Below are 17,285 nucleotides of genomic sequence, written 5' to 3' on the forward strand. Positions count from 1 at the left end.
TGACGTTGGCCTGTGGGTAAGGTTTATGACCCCCCCCCCCCCATAAATACCTTTCTCCCTTCCCCTCTCTGACCCTACTGAAGGACTTGAATAGCCTGTGTTAAATATAGAGAGTCTGGGAACATCAAACAAATGGGGAAAAGGAACCATATTTTGGTAATAAAACCAGTTGGAAATATGCTTGGGAACGTAATGAGTATGGATGTCAGTTCGGTTGTCATCTGAGACATTATGACTGATGACAGGATGACATAAACTGTACCTGAGAAAGTATACACACTCTAGTTATCAGAGTCACATGGAATTGTTATGCAATTGAAATGTTTGATATTGAAATTGTTTGTTAGGAGATTAAAAGATTAAATGTAATTTTAGCTTCCAAATGAGAGATTTGGGTTTTCATAAGGAAAGTGCCCTGCTTGATCAGTGGCTCACCCCTGTGAAGAGACAGGGGTTATAAACGATGAAACACCTCCCTCCCCCTCTCCACTATATAAGCCTTTGATGAAAAGATAACCAGGTGGTTCCAGTACGTGAGGTCTGCAGCCTCTACGTTAGAAGGACACACGTCAAGTACAGAACTAAGCCAACCTCTGCGTGAGCTTTGGTGGCGAATGGTATGAACTTTGAGCTTATTCACTACAAAAGTGATACTTCCTAGCCGTTGAGTTAGCAGCAGCCGCTGTAGACGTGGGCTAGGAAAGGACGGACGACGCATCCAGTCTAACAAACAGATGAAGATACAACCACGTATCCAATTTACCACCAGAGACATTCTTCCGAGGACAGGAAGATCTCTGTTGGCCAACCCGGCCAGCATCTACGACCAATCTACCGAAGCGCAGCTCAGAGTAAATATTTATTGCATTTTCCTTTTCCAAATGGGCGGAAATTTAGAATGCATAAGATAATGTATTTACGATAGCATAGCTGCTGTTTCTTTATTCCCAAGTCTTCCCGCTCTTTCATTCAAGCCCAACCCCCTTTCCTTTGTGTAACAGCCATCATGTATGACATCATGTGTATTCGGTGTATTTGTAATTCTGTGTGATAAGTTTAGGTATTTAGTAAATAAATAATTAAACCCAATTTTGTATTGCTGATTCAACTTGTTAGCCAGGGTTCGTGAAGATAGCCAAGAATTTACAACTTTCATTATGAGACTGAAAATAAGATAAGGGTTAATATTGACTGCTATCGATGTAAAATATGACTAAGTATTTTAAGAGTTTATTCGGAAGATAACGGCTCTATAAACGTTCTTCCGTGGTGCCCCGACTTTCTAGTTAACCTCTCTGGGCTAGGCGGGACGAATTCGTCCCACCTACGTAACAGCCAGTTGAATCCTGTGGCGCGATTTTCAAAACATTTGAAATGCTATTACTTCAATTTCTCAAACATATGACTATTTTACAGCTATTTAAAGACAAGACTCTCATTAATCTAACCACACTGTCCGATTTCAAAAAGGCTTTACAACGAAAGCAAAACATTAGATTATGTCAGCAGAGTACCAAGCCAGAAATAATCAGACACCCATTTTTCAAGCTAGCCTCTTGAGGATACCGTAGGATAGGGGGCGCCACAGCGCATTTTGAAAAAAAATCGTTCCCATTTTCAACGGCCTACTAATCAAACTCAGAAGATAGGGCATGCATATACTTATTATATATGGATAGAAAACACTCTAAAGTTTCTAAAACTGTTTGAATGGTGTCTGTGAGTATAACAGAACTCAAATGGCAGTCAAAACCCCGAGACCGATTGAAACAGGAAGTGGAATTCTGAATTGTGGACTTGACTTCTCATCTTTCCTTATTAATCACACCGTTAACCATGGTTCAGTGAGCACTTCCTATTGCTTCCACTAGATGTCGCCAGTCCTTTCACAGTGGTTTGAGCCTTATAGAGTCAAAACTCAGTGAATGACACGAGTTTGAAATTGGTCACAGGGGATGGGCCATCACCATTATGACGCCGGCGGCCATGTCTGCCCCCACCTTTGGATACGGTTTTAAAGGCCATGACATCATCCCCCTCGAATCTTATTGGCTCTCTTGGTGTTAGAGGCCCTGAAGATTTATTTTATACAACGTTTGACATGTTTGAACGAACCTACATGCGCGAGCATTGCATTTATTATGAACTTCAGAGCTGCGCTTGGAGAGAGCCATAGGACGCGCTACCAACATCAGGCTAATGGAACGTGAAGTATGGACTTTTTGACCGAAAATACATCTGTTGTGGACCTGGGATGCTTTCTGATGAAGACAACTAAAGGTAGGCGATTATTGACAATATTATAGAAGATAAGACGTGACATGAGATTCTTTCCAAGATGGCGCCGAGCTCTGTATATTAGCTAATTTTCTGAGTATCGCATCTCCTTTTATCGCAAAGTGTGATTACCCAGTAAAGTTAATTTAAAATCTGGTATGACGGGTGTTCTCAAGAGATATTCATCTATAAATGTTAGATTGACAATATACATTTAAAAAATCGTTATAGTATAGTAATTTAGGGAAATGTAGCATTGTTTACCGGGACGCTTTTGAGGGGAAATTATGTAGTCAACGTCAGACAGAGATGTAAAATGCTGTTTTTATATATAAATATGACCTTTATTGAACAAAAGAATGCATGCATTGTATAACATGATGTCCTAGGGGTGCCATCTGATGAAGTTTGTAAAAGGTTAGTGCTGCATTTAGCTGTTTTTTGATTATATGTGATGCAAGTGGTTGGTCGGAAAATGGCTATGAAGCTGCTTTTTACGATGGACTCATCTAATATAATCTAATGATTTGCTTTTCCTGTAAAACCTTTTTGAAATCGGACGACGTGGGTCGATTCAGGAGAGGTGTATCTATAAAAAAAAAAAATATATATTATATATATTTTTTTTAAATTATGATATTTTTTTAATGCTAATTGGCGATATGATTTTTCGCTGGATTTTGATCCCGCTAACGGGATCAGACGCTGAAGAGGCTAGCATATAATGTCACAAAAACCCAGAAGACAGCTAAATGCAGCACTAACCTTTGATGATCTTCATCAGATGACAACCCTAGGACATTATGTTATACAATACATATATGCATGTTTTGTTCAATCAAGTTCATATTTATATCAAAAACCAGCTTTTTACATTAGCATGTGACGTTCAGAACTAGCATACCCCCCGCAAACTTCCGGGGAATTTGCTAACAATTTACTAAATTACTCACGATAAACGTTCACAAAAAGCATAACAATTATTTTAAGAATTATAGATACAGAACTCCTCTATGCACTCGATATGTCCGATTTTAAAATAGCTTTTTGGTGAAAGCACATTTTGCAATATTCTAAGTACATAGCCCAGCCATCACGGGCTAGCTATTTAGACACCCGGCAAGTTTAGCACTCACCAATATCAGATTTACTATTATAAAAGTTTGATTACCTTTTGTTGTCTTCGTCAGAATGCACTCCCAGGACTGCTACTTCAATAACAAATGTTGGTTTGGTCCAAAATAATCCATCGTTATATCCGAATAGCGGCGTTTTGTTCGTGCGTCCCAGACACTATCTGAAATGGTAAATCAGGGTCGCGCGCATGGCGCAATTCGTGACAAAAAAAATCTAAATATTCCATTACCGTACTTCGAAGCATGTCAACCGCTGTTTAAAATCCATTTTTATGCCATTTTTTCTCGTAAAAAAGCGATAATATTCCGACCGGGAATGTCCATTTAGCTAAACAGAGGAAAGTAAACAAAGCTTTCGGTCGACGCGGGCACGAGCCTGAGTCTCACAGTACTGTAACCAGCCACTACCCAAACGCGCTACTTTGTTTCAGCCAGAGCCTGCAAAGCCACGATTCAGCTTTTTACCGCCTTCTGAGACCCTATGGCAGCCATAGGAAGTGTCACGGGACAGCTAAGATCCTCACTCTTCAATAAACAGAGACAAGAAGAACGACACCTTGTTAGACAGGCCACTTCCTGCATGAAACCTTATCAGATTTTTGCCTGCCAAAAAAAAAAGAACATGTCTACCTTGTTAAAATGGGGACATGTTTTTTTTTTTATTTTTTTTTTTTCTCCAAGAGGTTAAATTTACCTCAACTGCTCGAGAAGAAAGAGCTGGTCGATGCTGGTTGATGAATTAGAGAATGAATGTACTGGGAAAATAATTTTTTCTCGACCAGAGGTGACTGAATTAATGTTCAGGCTTAATGATAATCGTTATATTAACCTGTTGGGTCTAGGGGGCAGCATTTGCACGTCTGGATGAAAAAAATTTACCCGATTTAATCTGGTTACTAATCCTACCCAGTAACTAGAATATGCATATACTTATTATATATGGATAGAAAACACTCTAAAGTTTCTAAAACTGTTTGAATGGTGTCTGTGAGTATAACAGAACTCATTTGGCAGGCAAAACCCTGAGACATTTTCTGACAGGAAGTGGATACCTGATGTGTTGTATTGACTTTAAACCTATCCCATTGAAAAACACAGGGGCTTAGGAATATTTTGGCACTTCCTATTGCTTCCACTAGATGTCACCAGCCTTTACAAAGTGTTTTGAGTCTTCTGGAGGGAGATCTGACCGAACAAGAGCCATGGAACGATGATGTCCCATTAGACACCTGGCGCGCGAGTTCATGTTGGGTACCCTCGTTCCAATACGTTATAAAAGAGTATGCATTCGTCCACCTTGAATATTATTCATGTTCTGGTTAAAAAAGGCCCTAATGATTTATGCTATACAACGTTTGACATGTTTGAACGAACGGAAATATATTTTTTCCCCTCGTTCATGACGAGAAGTCCGGCTGGCTTAGATCATGTGCTAACAAGACGGAGATTTTTGGACATAAATTATGAGCTTTTTTGAACAAAACTACATTCGTTATGGACCTGTGATACCTGGAAGTGACATCTGATGAAGAGAATCAAAGGTAATGGATTATTTACATAGTATTTTCGATTTTAGATCTCCCCAACATGACGTCTAGTCTGTATCGCAACGCGTATTTTTCTGGGCGCAGTGCTCAGATTATTGCAAAGTGTGATTTCCCAGTAAGGTTATTTTTAAATCTGGCAAGTTGATTGCGTTCAAGAGATGTAAATCTATAATTCTTTAAATGACAATATAATATTTTACCAATGTTTTCTAATTTTAATTATTTAATTTGTGACGCTGACTTGACTGCCGGTTATTGGAGGGAAACGATTTCCTCAACATCAATGCCATAGTAAAACGCTGTTTTTGGATATAAATATGAACTTGATAGAACTAAAAATGCATGCATTGTCTAACATAATGTCCTAGGAGTGTCATCTGATGGAGATTGTAAAAGGTTAGTGCATCATTTTAGCTGGTTTTATGGTTTTGGTGACCCTGTCTTTGACTTGACAAAACATTACACACAACTCTTGTAAATGTACTGTCCTAACATACTCTAAATTTATGCTTTCGCCGTAAAACCTTTTTGAAATCGTAAAACGTGGTTAGATTAAGGAGATGTTTATCTTTCAAATGGTGTAAAATAGTTGTATTTTTGAAAAATTTGAATTTTGACATTTATTTGGATTCAAATTTGCCGCTCTTGAAATGCACCTGCTGTTGATGGAGTGCACCACGGGTGGCACGCTAGCGTCCCACCTAGCCCATAGAGGTTAACCTAAGTCTACCGTTATTACGCTTATTCTGGCTAAATATAATAATAATATTATGGCAATTTCACAACCTTGTTGTGTTAAATTCCTTACACTGCATCCAACCACAGCTAAACTTAGCTTTATAATGTATAAAAATACCACTACTGGTCAAAAGATATTCAAATAACATAATCAGATCAAATTCACTAATCTGAACTACTCCACAAAGAAACATTATTGTACCCTTATCGTCATTCTGTCTTCTCATTGGTTCAAATTACCAATGTGTCTAAGAAATTTAAACTCCATCATCATTATCAGTTATACAAATTTCCTTAAAACCAGTATTACAAATGACCTTAAATTCATCATCCAAATGGCCCTCCCATGAGGCTGATCAGACCACAAAGGGGTGCCATGATAGAGGTCAAAAGTCATACCACCCTTTCAAAACGGTGTTTCTTATTATATTAGACAAATTAAAGAAAAACCATCAGACATTTTATACATGTTGGATCCCAGGTTCCCAGACCATTCCCTTATCACATATTTAATTAAAACTCAGAAAATAAAACTTCAACGATTCCATGTGTGTGTGTAACTTCTAAGATTCCATATGTGTGTATACCCCTTTAAGGAATCGTGGCTTCTAGGAAACATTCCACAGAGAGACAATGAAGCGCTCTTTTTCCCCAAAAAAAGCATTTCATTAAACTACACCGATTCAGAAACCCATAAGTTGACTACAAACAAAACCTAATAATGATGATAATTTCACTGTACTTCAAATCTATGAACCTCCCCTACTTAACCTCTCTGGGCTAGGCGGGACGAAATCGTCCCACCTACGCAACAGCCAGTGTAATCCCGTGGCGCGATTTTCAAATACCTTAGAAATACTATTACTTCAATTTCTCAAACATATGACTATTTTACACCATTTTAAAGACAAGACTCTCGTTAACCTCTATGGGCTAGGTGGGACGCTAGCGTGCCACCCGTGGTGCACTCCATCAACAGCAGGTGCATTTCAAGAGCGGCAAATTTGAATCCAAATAAATGTCAAAATTCAAATTTTTCAAACATACAACTATTTTACACCCTTTGAAAGATAAACATCTCCTTAATCTAACCACGTTTTACGATTTCAAAAAGGTTTTACGGCGAAAGCATAAATTTAGAGTATGTTAGGACAGTACATTTACAAGAGTTGTGTGTAATGTTTTGTCAAGTCAAAGACAGGGTCACCAAAACCATAAAACCAGCTAAAATGATGCACTAACCTTTTACAATCTCCATCAGATGACACTCCTAGGACATTATGTTAGACAATGCATGCATTTTTAGTTCTATCAAGTTCATATTTATATCCAAAAACAGCGTTTTACTATGGCATTGATGTTGAGGAAATCGTTTCCCTCCAATAACCGGCAGTCAAGTCAGCGTCACAAATTAAATAATTAAAATTAGAAAACATTGGTAAAATATTATATTGTCATTTAAAGAATTATAGATTTACATCTCTTGAACGCAATCAACTTGCCAGATTTAAAAATAACCTTACTGGGAAATCACACTTTGCAATAATCTGAGCACTGCGCCCAGAAAAATACGCGTTGCGATACAGACTAGACGTCATGTTGGGGAGATCTAAAATCGAAAATACTATGTAAATAATCCATTACCTTTGATTCTCTTCATCAGATGTCACTTCCAGGTATCACAGGTCCATAACGAATGTAGTTTTGTTCAAAAAAGCTCATCATTTATGTCCAAAAATCTCCGTCTTGTTAGCACATGATCTAAGCCAGCCGGACTTCTCGTCATGAACGAGGGGAAAAAATATATTTACGTTCGTTCAAACATGTCAAACGTTGTATAGCATAAATCATTAGGGCCTTTTTTAACCAGAACATGAATAATATTCAAGGTGGACGAATGCATACTCTTTTATAACGTATTGGAACGAGGGTACCCAACATGAACTCGCGCGCCAGGTGTCTAATGGGACATCATCGTTCCATGGCTCTTGTTCGGTCAGATCTCCCTCCAGAAGACTCAAAACACTTTGTAAAGGCTGGTGACATCTAGTGGAAGCAATAGGAAGTGCCAAAATATTCCTCAGCCCCTGTGTTTTTCAATGGGATAGGTTTAAAGGTAATACAACACATCAGGTATCCACTTCCTGTCAGAAAATGTCTCAGGGTTTTGCCTGCCAAATGAGTTCTGTTATACTCACAGACACCATTCAAACAGTTTTAGAAACTTTAGAGTGTTTTCTATCCATATATAATAAGTATATGCATATTCTAGTTACTGGGTAGGATTAGTAACCAGATTAAATCGGGTAAAAAATTTTATCCAGACGTGCAAATGCTGCCCCCTAGCCCTAACAGGTTAATCTAACCACACTGTCCGATTTCAAAAAGGCTTTACAACGAAAGCAAAACATTAGATTATGTCAGCAGAGTACCCAGCCAGAAATAATCAGACACCCATTTTTCAAGCTAGCATATAATGTCACAAAAACACAGAAGACAGCTAAATGCAGCACTAACCTTTGATGATCTTCATCAGATGACACACCTAGGACATTATGTTATACAATACATGCATGTTTTGTTCAATCAAGTTCATATTTATATCAAAAACCAGCTTTTAACATTAGCATGTGACGTTCAGAACTAGCATAGTTCCGGTGAATTTACTAAACATTTACTAAATTACTCACGATAAACGTTCACAAAAAGCATAACAATTATTTTAAGAATTATAGATACAGAACTCCTCTATGCACTCGATATGTCCGATTTTAAAATAGCTTTTTGGTGAAAGCACATTTTGCAATATTCTAAGTACATAGCCCGGCATCACAGGGCTAGCTATTTAGACACCCAGCAAGTTTAGCACTCACCAGCTGGGTACTCTGCTGACATAATCTAATGTTTTGCTTTCGCTGTAAAGCCTTTTTGAAATCGGACAGTGTTGTTAGATAAAGGAGAGTCTTGTCTTTAAAATGCTGTAAAATAGTCATATGTTTGAAAAATTGAAGTTTTTGTATTTTTAAGAAATTTGTAATTCGCTCCACGCCTATCATTGGATATTGGAGCAGGTGTTCCGCTAGCGGAACGTCTAGATGTAAGAGGTTAAATCGGGTACGTTTTTTATCCGGCCGTGTAAATACTGCCCCCTACCCCCAACAGGTTAACACTGAGCACATGTGACAGACGTGACAGAGTCTGGAGACGCCGTGGAGAACGTTCTGCTGCCTGCAACATCCTCCAGCATGACCGGTTTGGCGGTGGGTCAGTCATGGTGTGGGGTGGCATTTCTTTGGGGGGCCGCACAGCTCTCCATGTGCTCGCCAGAGGTAGCCTGACTGCGTTAGGTACCGAAATGAGATCCTCAGATCCCTTGTGAGACCATATGCTGGTGCGGTTGGCCCTGGGTTCCTCCTAATGCAAGACAATGCTAGACCTCATGTGGCTGGAGTGTGTCAGCAGTTCCTGCAAGAGGAAGGCATTGATGCTATGGACTGGCCCGCCCGTTCCCCAGACCTGAATCCAATTGAGCACCTCTGGGACATCATGTCTCACTCCATCCACCAACGCCACGTTGCACCACAGACTGTCCAGGAGTTGGCGGATGCTTTAGTCCAGGTCTGGGAGGAGATCCCTCAGGAGACCATCCGCCACCTCATCAGGAGCATGTCCAGGCGTTGTAGGGAGGTCATACAGGCACGTGGAGGCCACACACACTACTGAGCCTCATTTTGACTTGTTTTAAGGACATTACATCAAAGTTGGATCAGCCTGTAGTGTGTTTTTCCACTTTAATTTTGAGTGTGACTCCAAATCCAGACCTCCATGGGTTGATAAATTGGATTTCAATAAATTATTATTGTGTGATTTTGTTGTCAGCACATTCAACTATGTAAAGAAAAAAGTATTTCATAAGATTATTTCATTCATTAAGATCTAGGATGTGTTATTTTAGTGTTCCCTTTATTTTTTTTGAGCAATGTATAATCAAACTAAGGGTGGTGGGAGTCATATCATGTATTATATTATCACACTAAGGCTGGTGGGAGTCATATCATGTATTATATTATCACACTAAGGCTGGTGGGAGTCATATCATGTATTATATAATCACACTAAGGCTGGTGGGAGTCATATCATGTATTATATTATCACACTAAGGCTGGTGGGAGTCATATCATGTATTATATTATCACACTAAGGCTGGTGGGAGTCATATCATGTATTATATTATCACACTAAGGCTGGTGGGAGTCACGTAGTGACCAGGGTTGTGCTAATTTCACAATTTCCCCTTCACTGTGGTTGACTGATAAAGAGTTTCACTACCTAAAGTCACACAGACGCAGGACTTTGCGGGGAGAAGACACAGCTATAGACGTATATTAGAGTTGAGGTTAGAAGTTACTGTATTTCACCACAAGTGTGTTAAGATGTCAGAGGGAGTCTATGAAAACTCAGATGGATTTGAAGACGATGAGCCTGATGCAATGAAAACCACAGAGATTGATGACCAATTATATTCCAATGTAAGAGCCTTCAAGCCCAGTTCAAGAGATGGAGTTGTTGATTCAGGTAAGATTACACACACACACACACACACACACACACACACACACACACACTAAACAGGTGAGATTGCCATGTAGCAATATGGCTTTGTTCTGGACGACTGTGTGATCACGCTCTCCGTAGCCGACGTGAGTAAGACCTTTAGACAGGTCAACATTCACAAGGCCGCAGGGCCAGACGGATTACCAGGACGTGTACTCTGAGCATGTGCTGACCAACTTGCAAGTGTCTTCACTTACATTTTCAACCTCTCCCTGTCTGTCTGTAATCCCAACATGTTTTAACCTGTTAGGGCTAGGGGGCAGTATTGACACGGCTGGATAAAAAACGTACCCGATTTAATCTGGTTACTACTCCTGCCCAGTAACTAGAATATGCATATAATTATTGGCTTTGGATAGAAAACACCCTAAAGTTTCTAAAACTGTTTGAATGGTGTCTGTGAGTATAACAGAACTCATATGGCAGGCCAAAACCTGAGAAGATTTCAAGCAGGAAGTGGCCTGTCTGAGAAGTAGTGTTTCATCTTGGCTCTTTTTATTGAAGACTCAGGATCTGTGCAATAACGTGACACTTCCTACGGCTTCCATAGGGTCTCAGAGCCCGGGAAAAAGCTGAACGATATCGATGCAGGCTCTGGCTGAAACACTTTATCGCTTTTGGCAAGTGGCCACACAGAGTACTATGGGCTTAGGCGCGTGCCCGCTTCGACCGAATGCTTTCTTTTCCTTTGTCTGTTTACCTAAAAGCAGATTCCCGGTCTGAATATTATCGCTTTTTTATGAGAAAAATGGCATAAAAATTGATTTTAAACAGCGGTTGACATGCTTCGAAGTACGGAAATGGAATATTTAGAATTTTTTTGTCACGAATTGCGCCATGCTCGCCACCCTTATTTACCCTTTAGGATAGTCCCTAGAACGCACAAACAAAACGCCGCTGTTTGGATATAACGATGGATTATTTTGGACCAAACCAACATTTGTTATTGAAGTAGAAGTCCTGGGAGTGCATTCTGACAAAGACAACAAAGGTAATAACATTTTTCTTATAGTAAATCTGACTTTGATGAGTGCTAAACTTGCTGGGTGTCTAAACTAGCTAGCCCTGTGATGCCGGGCTATCTACTGAAAATTTTGCAAAATGTGCTTTCACCGAAAAGCTATTTTAAAATCGGACATATTGAGTGCATAGAGGAGTTCTGTATCTATAATTCTTAAAATAATTGTTATGCTTTTTGTGAACGTTTATCGTGAGTAATTTAGTACATTCACCGGCAGTGTTCGGTGGGAATGGTAGTCACATGCTAGTCACATGCTAATGTAAAAAGCTGGTTTTTGATATAAATATGAACATGATTGAACAAAACATGCATGTATTGTATAACATAATGTCCTAGGGTTGTCATCTGATGAAGATCATCAAAGGTTAGTGCTACATTTAGCTGTGGTTTGGGTTTATGTGACATTATATGCTAGCTTGAAAAATGGGTGTATGATTATTTCTGGCTGGGTACTCTGCTGACATAATCTAATGTTTTGCTTTCGTTGTAAAGCCTTTTTGAAATCGGACAGTGTGGTTAGATTAACAAGAGTCTTATCTTTAAAATGGTGTAAAATAGTCATATTTTTGAAAAATGTAAGTAATAGCATATCTAAGGTATTTGAAAATTGCGCCACAGTATTCAACTGGCTGTTGAGTAGGTTAGCCCATAGAGGTTAAGCAGACCACCCTGTGCCCAAGAACACTAAGGTAACCTGCCTAAATGACTACCGACCCGTAGCAACAGTTAGTGGAAGGCTGGTAATGGCTCACATCAACACCATTATCCCAGAAACCCAAGACCCACTCCAATTTGCATATCGCCCAAACAAATCCACAGATGATGCAATCTCTATTGCACTCCACACTGCCCTTTCCCACCTGGACAAAAGGAACACCTATGTGAGAATGCTATTCCTTGACTACAGATCAGTGTTCAACACCATAGTACCCTCAACGCTCATCAATAAGCTAAGGACCCTGGGACTAAACACCTCCCTCTGTAACTGGATTCTGGACTTCCAGACGGGCCGCCCCCCAGGTGGTAAGGGTAGGTAACAACACATCCGCCACGCTGATCCTCAACACGGGGGCCCCTCAGGGGTGCGTGCTCAGTACCCTCCTGTACTCCCTGTTCACTCATGACTGCATGGCCAGGCATGACTCCAACACCATCATTAAGTTTGCCGATGACACAACAGGGGTAGGCCTGATCACCGACAATGACGAGACAGCCTATAGGGAGGAGGTCAGAGACCTGGCCATGTGGTGCAAGGACAACAACCTCTCCCTCAACGTGATCAAGACAAAGGAGATGATCGCGGACTACAGGAAAAGGAGGACCGAGCATGCCCCTGTTCTCATCGATGGGGCTGTAGTGGAGCAGGTTGAGAGTTTCAAGTTCATTGGTGTCCACATCACCAACAAACTAACATGGTCCAAACACACCAAGACGGTTGTGAAGAGGGCACAACAAAATCTGAAAAGAGGGCACAACAGACTGAAAACATTTGGCATGGGTCCTCAGATCCTCAAAAGGTTCTAACGCTGCACCACCGAGAGCATCCTAACTGGTTGCACCACTGCCTGGTATGGCAACTGCTCGGCCTCCGACAGCAAGGCACTACAAAGGGTAGTGCATACAGCCCAGTACATCACTGGGCCAAACTTCCTGCCATCCAGGACCTCTATACCAGGCGGTGTCAGAGGAAGGCCTTAAACATTGTCAAAGACTCCAGCCACCCTAGTCATAGACTGTTCTCTCTGTTATCGCATGGCAAGCAGTAACAGAGTGCCTAAGTCTAGGTCCAAGAGGCTTATAAACAGTTTCTACCCCCAAGCCATAAGACTCCTGAACATCTAATCAAATGGCTACCCAGACTATTTGCATTGTCCCCCCCCTTTTTTACCCTGCTGCTACTCTGTTTATTATCTATGCATAGTAACTTTAATAACTCTACCTACATGTACATATTACCTCAATTACCTCGACACCAGTGCTCCCGCACACTGACTCTGTACCGGTACTCCCTGTATAAAGCCCTGCTATTGGTATTTTACTGCTGCTCTTTAATTATTTGTTACTTTTATTTATTTTCATTTTTTTGTATTTTTCTTAATGGGCTACGGGGGCAGTATTGAGAATTTTGAAAAAAATATGTGCCCATTTTTAACTGCCACCTACACCAACTCAGAAGCTAGGATATGCATATTATTACCAGATTTGGATAGAAAACACTCTGAATTTTCTAAAACTGTTTGAATGGTGTCTGTAAGTATAACAAAACTCATATGGCAGGCAAAAACCTGAGAAAACCTGAGAGAAAAAAAGAATTTTGTGGCTGTACTATTTTTTTTAAATCATTGTTTAATAGATACCACAGTGAGAAAGGATTCATTTCGCAACTCCTACGGCTTCCACTAGATGTCAGCGATCTTTATAAAGTTGTTTGAAGCGTCTATGATCAACAGAGACCGGATGACAAGGAAGGGAAGTTGACCTCCCTGGGATGTCGTCACTTCCATTATTGCCTGCACCTGCTCAATCATGTAACTCGAGACAATTTTCAAAGATGTTTTTCTAGACACAGGAGCGGTCGTGTTGAAACATTACTGATGTTTGACGTTAAAAATGGCTCTAAAGATTGATGCTAAACAACGTTTGACATGTTTGAACGAACGTAAATAGATTATTTTTTAAAACTTTTTTAACTTTTCGCCGTGACTTCCCACCCCCCGCCCGCACTACTTTTGAGTAGCCACCGAAGCGCTAACAACATGGAACAACTTGGAGTTATTTGGACATCAATTATGAACTTTGTCAAAAGAAACCACATTTGTAGTGGACCTGGGATTCCTGGAAGTGCCAATGGATGAAGATAATCAAAGGTAAGGGATTATTGACGATAGTATTATTGATATTAGCTGGTTACAAGATGATGCTAACCTATATAGCCTAGCCTATTGTTCTTAGCACAGCACCCGGTTTATTGCAACTTGTGATTTCGCAGTAAAGTTATTTTGAAATCTGGCAATACAGTAGCATTTACGAAATGATAAACTATTATTATTTGAATCACAATATTATAATTTACCAATGTTTTCGAATAGTAATTTTGTAAATTGTAACGTTGTTCACCGGAAGCACTTCAGAGAAGAAAAAAAATCTGAATTTCACGCTACTGTAAAATGCTGTTTTTGGATATAAATATGAACTTGATGGAACAAAAAATGCATGTATTGTATAACATAATGTCCTAGGAGTGTCATCTGATGGAGATTGCCAAAGGTTAGTGCATCATTTTAGCTGGTTTCTGCTTTTGGTGACGCCTGACCTTGAATTGAAAATGGATGTTTGTACTTTTGTGGCTATGTACTGTCCTAACATAATCTAACTTTATGCTTTTGCCGTAAAGCCTCTTTGAAAATCGAACAATGTGGTTGGAATAAGGAGATGTTTATCTTTTAAATGGTGTAAAATAGTTGCTTGTTTGAGAAATTGAAATTATTAGATTTTTGATGTTTTGAATTTCCAGCCTTGTTAGCAATCCCGTCTCGGGGTTCATTGCTAACCTGTAGCCCCAACAGGTTAAAACACCTGTTGGATACGGCGCATGTGACAAATACAATTTTATTTTATTTATTTGTCCCAATCGTGGATGATACAGTAAAACACATTACCAAATACCATACTTTAATAATTTGTGATTCAGTACATTTCCAGTGGTGGAAGAGACCCTCTGGAGTAGCTGCTTTGTGTCTGGGGCTGCTGTCTGTCCTCCTACTGACTGGGATCATAGGCCTGTCTGTCTACTGTAAGTTTAGTATTTTGTCACTGAGACTTAAGTAGAATACTTAATCATCCTTAATCATCCTTAATCATCCTTAATCAACCTTAATCATACTTAATCATCCTTAATCATCCTTAATCATCAATGGTGTGGTAGTTACATGTTTGATTAACTTTTCCATTTTACAGATGGAGTAATTGGTCATCACGACTCAACAGAGAGAGACCAGCTACAGGCCAGTTACAGCCTTCTGACTAAAGAGAGACCAGCTACAGACCAGTTACAACAAGCTGACTAAAGAGAGAGACCAACTACAGACCAGCAGTAACACCCTGACTAAAGAGAGAGCCCAGCAACAGAAAGAGAAAAATGATCTCATGAGAAAGTTCTCTAATCTGAGTGAGTTTACCTAATAAATGATCATAACATCATATATCTAATATGCAGTCAACTTGTGTTTGTATTCTAAAATAATAGGTGCAGAATAATAAGATGGAAATTCATGTTTTTGTCTTGTAGAACAAACCTGCCCTAAAGACTGGAAGAAGTTTGAATCCAGTTGGTACTTCCTGTCTACTGAGACTAAAACCTGGGGGGAGAGCAAAGATGACTGTCTGGAGAGAGGAGCAGACCTGGTGATCATCAACAGTGATAAGGAACAGGTGAGAGAGAGAAAGAGAGAGAGATATGGCGGGGGGGTTATGATCAAACATCCCTTGGTCAGTAATGTATCTTCCAGTATTTAACACATGTAGTCTATAGTAGTTGACAATATCAGCTCTTTCTCACCAACAGGAGTTTCTCTTCCACCTCAACAAGGGTTTCTGGATTGGTCTGACTGACACTGTTACTGAGGGGACCTGGAAATGGGTGGACGGCAACCCACTGACCACCCCAAAGTAAGAGACTACTGCTCTAACAACTCTGACCACCGTGTAAGGGGTAGGACTGATTCTGTGTATTGTTCATACTCTAGGTCCTGAGAGAGTATCCAGTCTAACTGTGTTGTTCATACTCTAGATTCTGAGAGAGTATCCAGTCTAACTGTGTTGTTCATACTCTAGGTTCTGAGAGAGTATCCAGTCTAACTGTATTGTTCATACTCTAGGTCCTGAGAGAGTATCCAGTCTAGCTCTGTATTGTTCATACTCTAGGTTCTGAGAGAGTATCCAGTCTAACTGTATTGTTCATACTCTAGGTTCTGAGAGAGTATCCAGTCTAACTGTGTTGTTCATACTCTAGGTTCTGAGAGAGTATCCAGTCTAGCTCTGTATTGTTCATACTCTAGGTTCTGAGAGAGTATCCAGTCTAACTGTATTGTTCATACTCTAGGTTCTGAGAGAGTATCCAGTCTAGCTCTGTATTGTTCATACTCTAGGTTCTGAGAGAGTGGTCAGTCTAGCTCTGTATTGTTCATACTCTAGGTTCTGAGAGAGTGGTCAGTCTAACTGTATTGTTCATCCTGCAGGTACTGGGGGAGTGGACAGCCTAATGGTGGTGGAGTGGAGAACTGTGTGTTGTTAACTCACAGTTCATCAGACCAAGGACCATGGCATGACTATCCGTGTTCATTTAACCGTTCCTGGATCTGTGAGATATAGTTCTTTCTCACTTTTAGTTATGATGTTGATTGTCATGCTGAAAGTCATGATACCAGCTACAGGGCCTTCAGAAAGTATTCACTGCCTAGACCTTTTCCACATTTTGTTGTTTACACGCTGTATTTTTTAATCGATTAAATTGAGATTTTACTGTCACTGTCCTACACACAATAACTCATAATGTCAAAGTGGAAATATGTTTTTCTTTTCTTTTTTACAAATGAATAAAAGATTTAAATCTGAAATGTCTTGAGTCAGAAAGTATTCAACCCCTTTGTTATGGCAAGCCTAAACACGTTCAGAAGTAAAATGTGCTTCCGTTGACACATAATAGGTTGCATAGACTCACTGTGTGAAATACAGAGTACAGTATAAAATAGAAAGGAGGACCAAGGCACTCTTCATATAATTGATTAAAATGCCTTTATTTGTATGGCATGTTCAATAGAAACAAGGTTTTAAAAATCTGACGCGTTTCGGCTGCATGGCCTTCGTCAGGGAGTACAAAGAAATAATACAATGTCCTCCTTTGAACAGCTTTTCCCAATTAGCCCTAATTTGAAGAGGGAGTGGTTAAAATTG

At 39.8% G+C, this 17,285-nt stretch overlaps 1 protein-coding gene and 1 pseudogene across 1 annotated transcript; both read left to right on the plus strand.

Moving 5' to 3' along the window:
* Nucleotides 1-1,089, plus strand: part of LOC145877060 (stonustoxin subunit beta pseudogene) — a 4,191-nt pseudogene extending 3,102 nt beyond the window's left edge.
* A 9,672-nt stretch (nt 1,090-10,761) lies between these two features.
* Nucleotides 10,762-16,948, plus strand: LOC145877070 (C-type lectin domain family 4 member E-like). The gene is made up of 5 exons (XM_082972367.1): nt 10,762-15,126; nt 15,291-15,501; nt 15,622-15,764; nt 15,898-16,001; nt 16,571-16,948. Exons 2-5 carry the CDS (start codon nt 15,480-15,482, stop codon nt 16,701-16,703), a joined length of 402 nt encoding a protein of 133 aa, XP_082828493.1. The 5' UTR covers nt 10,762-15,126; nt 15,291-15,479; the 3' UTR covers nt 16,704-16,948.
* The last annotated feature ends 337 nt before the right edge of the window (nt 16,949-17,285 follow it).

Source organism: Salmo salar, unplaced genomic scaffold (assembly GCF_965601325.2).
Source record: "Salmo salar unplaced genomic scaffold, fSalSal1 ptg000669l, whole genome shotgun sequence".
Classification (NCBI taxonomy): domain Eukaryota; kingdom Metazoa; phylum Chordata; class Actinopteri; order Salmoniformes; family Salmonidae; genus Salmo; species Salmo salar.